Source organism: Pagrus major, chromosome 21 (assembly GCF_040436345.1).
Source record: "Pagrus major chromosome 21, Pma_NU_1.0".
Taxonomy (NCBI): Eukaryota; Metazoa; Chordata; class Actinopteri; order Spariformes; family Sparidae; genus Pagrus; species Pagrus major.
In genome coordinates, this window is record NC_133235.1 from 26019603 (window position 1) to 26025924 (window position 6322).

Below are 6322 nucleotides of genomic sequence, written 5' to 3' on the forward strand. Positions count from 1 at the left end.
CCACACCTGGCCTTTTCCTCAGGCAACATCCCAAATATTTATCTGTGAACTCTACACAGTTATAGGCTTGTCATATATGCATTGCACCTCGGGCTACTTTGCTGGGACAGTATTCAAGCACACATTTGCAACCAGTTCAACAAGTTACCTGTGCTGGTTTTTACCTACAGAAATAGAGATGTGCTAAGTTGTCGCAGTTTGACCACCAGCTCATCCGACGCAGCCTCCTGGTGTGGATTCAGTTTGCGCACCAGCAGTCAGTCATCATGTCGGATGCAAAAATGAAAGACTTTGATGAACTTACGTCTTTTCTGGGCGACTACGGACTTTTTCAAGTTTTAATAATTGTTCTGCTCAGTTTAGCTGCAATTCCGAGCGGATACATGGGAGTGATGGTGGTTTTCGTTTCGGACACACCAGAGCATCGCTGCAAAGAGTCCACCGACAGCAGCTGGATCGGACCCGACAGCTGTTCCCGGTACAAACTGAACGGAAGCTGGACGGAGACAGCTGGACTCAGCAATGACACAGAGCAGTGTGTGGACGGATGGGTGTTCAGCACTGAGATATACAGCTCCACTATTGTGTCTGAGGTGAAACTCTCCCTTCTTTGACTTTAGTTTCATTTGGATTTCACTTTAGTGTCAGATTTCTGTGGAAGTTGTCCTGCTGTCACCTGAATGACGGTCCTCTCTCCTGTTGATGACAGTGGGATCTGGTGTGTGAACATGCATGGAGGGTCCCTTTTTCCACCTCCTTGTACTTTGTAGGAGTCATGATTGGATCCTTCATCAGCGGTCCGTTCTCAGACCGGTAAGCAGTGGTGGAGGATGTGTGCAGATCCTTAAGTAGAAGTGTCGATACCACACTGTGAAGTCTTTAATTGAAAACCTTTCTTGTGTGAAAGTATGAAAGCATTATCAGTGAAATTCACTTCAGGTATCAAAAGTACAAGTACTCATTCTGACGGAAAATGTTCTCTGTCATTGTTTTTCTATTATAATTGAATTAACATCACTGCATATTTATGCTGTAGATATAAATGTGCTTTTTATACTGTGGGCTTCAATCTAGTAATGCATCATACTCTATGAGATCATGTTTGCAGTGTTGCTGTCCTGTGAGAACCACATATATGTAAATTATCATTTTTTTAAAATCAGCTTTTAATGGTGTCAGAAAAACTGCCTGTTTTCAGCTTTGTGACTGAAGAAGGATCATTTCATTAACACAAGGAGCACTTCACCCTTCAGTTTAACATCAAATAAAATCAAAATCAAACTTACCAAATTTGGAAATACACGGCTTTCACTGAACAGAAAGAGTATGAAAAAATGTCATCTGAAAAGCAACTAGTTCCTCGTTGCTTTCTTCCCTCATAAATACTGTATAATCACAGCTTCACTCATTTACCCATTAAATACTTTAGATAAACCTTTTTTGCTCTAACTCATAAATCCATTTTTAAAATCACTGAAGTCGCCGAAGAATTTTCTGTTTATCGACTAGTCAATTAATTGATGTATTGTTTTAGCTCTGAGTTTGTTAATACATTTTTACTTGTTTTACTCATGAATAATGGTGTTCACTGACGGCTGTTGTTCTGCAGGATTGACAGAAAGACAAAGAAGAGAAGAACTGACTGATCACATAATAAAAAACAATTGTTATCAGTGTGAGGATGTGTACTTAAAGATCACCCATGGTCTGTTAATTTCATGTTTCTGTGCATCACCTTGCAGGTTTGGCAGAAAGCCAGTGTTTTTTTTCACTATGATCTTACAGTCAGTCACTGCCTTAATCCAGGCCGCCTCCTTCAGTTGGGTCATGTTCTGTGTCCTCAACTGTCTAAAAGGACTTGGCCAGGTCTCCAACTATGGCACATCACTCATACTGGGTGAGACAGGCAGCACATCCACTTCTACTGGTCTCAAAAGAGTCCCTACCTCTATCTCAATTCCAACATCTTCCTGAACCAATGAATTCAGTATGGCTGCAGACAGTTTGATCTATACGTTCATGTTCTCCCTCATCTTAACGCCATGCTTGTGGTCCTCTTCTTCATCAGGGTCTGAGATGTTGGGCCAGTCTGCCAGGATAAAATTCGGTCTGCTAGCCCAAGGTGTATGTTACGCCATTGGCTACGCCTTGTTGCCGCTCTTTGCCTACTTCATACGAGGCTGGAGGATGCTGCTGGTAGCTTCTGCCATCCCCGGATTGATATACATTCCAATGTGGTGGTAAGTGATCGGCTGATAAGGGCTATTGATCAGTGATCCATGTAACATATCAGAGTCAAAGCTTCTTCAAGGAACTGTTATGTTTTGTTCTGGCAGCCCCTGTTGACAATATGAGAACCACCACCATCTATCTATCTATCTATCTATCTATCTATCTATCTATCTATCTATCTATCTATCTATCTATCTATCTATCTATCTATCTATCCATCCATCCATCCATCCATCCATCCATCCATCCATCCAATGTTCAGCTTCTTCCTTTAGGCTGTGAGATTCCTCAATTCACCCTCAGCACACTGTGGTAGCCAGTGTCATAGTCTTTGCAGCAGTGTGCTGGGGAGGTGGCATCCGGAGCGGTGGTGCCATCAAGCTGAACAAACTGGTGAGGAAAGCCAGCTCTGTGGTGGGAAACTGGACAGCGTGGAGGCGGTGACAGAGAGGAGGATGAGAGGAAAGTTGCAAGCTATAATGGACAATCCCTCTCACCCTCTCTACGTTGAGCTGAGGCAACTCAAGAGCACGTTCAGCCACAGAATCATCCAACCACGTGCCTCAAAGCGCTTGAAGGGGCTCTTTCATACCATCAGGCACGCATGTACATACAAGGACAGTTACTGTATATATTATGTTTACCTTTATTCTAATAGTTTATTATATTTTTTATTCAAATTGTTATTTTATTCTTTCCAACACCTCTCTATTATTGTCTCTCTTTTTTGAGACTTACTCTTGTGCTGCTACTTATTGCCCTCTCTACTGCTGTGTTACCTACAGATTTCTCCCAAGGGGGATCAATAAAGGAACATCTTAATCTTAATCTTAGTCTTAAACACATTAAATCAGTTTGTCAAAACCAAAGTTCAGTCATAATCAATTCAAAGGTGATGAAGAATTTCTACTCAGGTCAGTTTGTGACTCAACTACAGATGCAGATATGTAGGTTGACTGCAGGTCATTGCAGAGCTGGATAATAATAAGAATGTACCTCTGTGTCTGAACCAAGACAACCAGACTGGGCTGGTTTAGGCCAGTTCTCAGTGTAAATGAGTATCTGTCTGCTTCCCCCTGTTTATGCTTCTCTTTAGAATCAGACACTGATCTCAGTCCTGACACTTTGTTCATATTCTCTGCAAAGTTTACATGTTTTGATTTCTGATTGTACTTTCTGATTGTTTCTGATTGAAACTTTTAACTTTTTTCAAATGGCTTGCTAATGTGTTTGTTCAGCACCTATGTTGTAAAATGCAAATTTTTTCATTTAAATTAACTTCCGTCTCTCTCTTTCTGCTCAGGGTCCTTCCTGAGTCTCCACGTTGGCTCTTGCAGAAAGGTCGGGTTGAGGAGGCTGAACTTGTCATACGTAATGCTGCCAAAAGGAACAGAGTCCCCGTGCCTGAGGTTATATTCAGGGCTGGCGAGTGCTTGGAGCTAATGGTATTTATTCCATTTTCACTCCTCACGCTGTGGAAGCTGTTGAGCTGCAGTATAAAATATGGGCCAAACTGTGATAACCAGGTGTGACTGTTCTGTTTCTTTTCATATTTGTCAAATACAGAGAGATAAAGGTGGAGAGGAGAGGACGCACACTTATATGGACCTGATACGCACCCCCAACATGAGGAATATTACAATTCTAGGTGTTTTCATCTGGTAATGTATTTATTTTCTCTGTTGGTAGATTTCCTGAAGATACTGTAACACCCAGGTGAACAGGAAAAGGGTGGAAAAGGGACAAAGGTAGAAGGTGAAAATCAAAACATGACACATGCGGAGAGAACTTCAAAATAAAGCAGGAAATAACTCAAACCATGACAGTCAGTCATGAAGTCAAATGAAGAAGTTTAAGTGGACGCACTTTGACGGTACAATATCTCCTGCAGGAATTACATTTCAGAAGTTGCAGCCCACGTCACAGCTGCTGGCTGCAGCAGTCTTGTTCAATAGTGGACCAGTTTCAAAAAATGTTGTCCCCATTAGTCACCTAGACACAAAAAATTAAAACATTGTCCAGGTTAAAGATACAAAAGTTACCCTTTAATAACTTTGATTTATTTGTCGTCGGCTGTTAGTCCACTTTGCTCTTTCAATAATTAAACCACATAAAATTTCAACTGCAGCTTCTTCAAAGTGACTTGAATAAATACATTTTATAGTAACATTGGGAACAATATCGCACCTTTAAATAATCATTTTTGTGACACATCAAAATATTATTTCAGCACACTGTCTTCCCTCTTCATGCAGTGTTGATTCTGTATTTCTGCAGGATGTCTACCGCCATGGTCTATTATGGTCTCTCTCTCAACACCAGTAACCTGAATGGAAACGTCTACCTCAACTGCTTCATTTCAGCAACCATTGACATTGCAGTTTATGCAGCCACTGGGCTGCTGGTCAACCGTGCACCTCGACCCACTCTCCTCTTCTGCATGTTGATCCTCTGTGGCATCATGCTCTTGATCATCCAGCTGGTTCCTGAAGGTCTGAATCAGTACAACACTGACTGAATCAGGAATATCTGAAAGGAGAAGAAGACACAGTGATCAATTGTCCATGCCTTGTTTAAGAATCACATTTGTTTTTCTCAGACATGCCTGTCATGCTCCAGGTGTTCGCCTTGGTGGGAAGGATGGGCGTGACTGGTGCTTACATCTTCCTCTTTGTGTTCTTCACTGAGCTGATGCCCACTGTGGTCAGGAACATGGGCTTAGGGATCACCACCACAGCCGCATTCATAGGTGCCATCATGTGTCCCTATGTGATCTACATGGGCAAGTGTTTTTGACAATATTTCGTATTAAGGTCCTTGTAATAAGCGTAAGTTAATAGGTTGGCCTAACTAACGTATTAAAGGTGATGAACCCATGGAAATGAACAGATCAGTGACTATTCTGATTAATGTGGCCTTCATTCTGTTTGCAGGTGTGTACAGCAAGGTCCTGCCGTACATTATTTTTGGTACAGTCTGCCTCATGGCTGCTGCTGTGAGCATGTTGCTGCCAGACACCAGAAACAGCAAACTTCCTGACCTTATCAGCCAGGCTAGACCCATCAGAAGGTATGTCGCTGTGTGTGTGAACGTGTTGATGACCACAAAGGAAGTAATAGTCTTCTAAGTATTAGACAACAAACTGAGACAACAAATCTTGTGACTTTATTACTACTGTTACTGCATCAAGAGCAGGTCTGGAGCTGCATTTTCACTGATAAACAAATAGTGTTGATCAGAAATCTGTATAGCAAAGAGGCAAACATGTTGTAGGGTTAACTGCATGACAGCTTTATCTCTTTGTTTGTGATAATGTGCATTTCAACAGTTCGTCTCTCTCTCTTTCATCTCTCTCTGTCTCTTTGTATCTTGAAGCTGCTTCTGCTGCTGTCCAAAGAAAACAGCTGCTGCCCAGTCAGACACAAGTGAAGACTGTAAAGAAAGGAACAAGAGCGCCCCCTGCTGACAGAACATCAGACAGCAAGAGCCTATCGATGAAAAGACAAAGCCTTTAAAACACATAAACTGTGTTTCTGTGTCTTCTGATGGGTTGGCAAGACGTTAATGTTGTTTAGGAGAGAGAGCCTCAGAGCTTCTCTGGTCTGTTCACATTTATGTTTATTATTTACATTTATGTCAACTTGAAAGGATTTCTAACCGTGATACAGACACATATATTTTTCAAACCACTATATATGTTTGTTGACTAATAAGCAGACTTTTTATTGTTGTACTGAATGTCTTTTATCCTGTTTGTTACCAGCATGTATGAAAAACCTTTTCTGATGACAGGTTAGGCCTCGGGGGATGATAGTGGGCTAGGGTTAGGATTTCTTAATATTGTAAGATGGGGCATTATTTTTTCATGCACTGTTGCACTGACTTCAATGACAATACATTTTTCCACACATGCCATGTCTGCCTTTTATTACACAACCGTATATAGAGTGAACGTTCAATGTGATTGTTTTGACCAGTGTACATGAATGATAATGGCTAGAATGATATTTCAAATGGGCTGTTTATTCTTGCCACTACTGCCACGTGTTTGCTCATGGAGGGAAATGTTGGGTCCCTAAAAAATTTTTAA

At 41.4% G+C, this 6322-nt stretch overlaps 1 protein-coding gene across 1 annotated transcript; it reads left to right on the forward strand.

The window, feature by feature from the left end:
- The first annotated feature begins 225 nt into the window (after positions 1–225).
- LOC141017071 (organic cation/carnitine transporter 2-like) lies at positions 226–5028 on the forward strand. Its single transcript, XM_073491690.1, has 8 exons — positions 226–593; positions 710–813; positions 1743–1897; positions 2069–2240; positions 3536–3677; positions 3799–3893; positions 4510–4724; positions 4832–5028. Exons 1-8 carry the CDS (start codon positions 267–269, stop codon positions 5026–5028), a joined length of 1407 nt encoding a protein of 468 aa, XP_073347791.1. The 5' UTR covers positions 226–266.
- The last annotated feature ends 1294 nt before the right edge of the window (positions 5029–6322 follow it).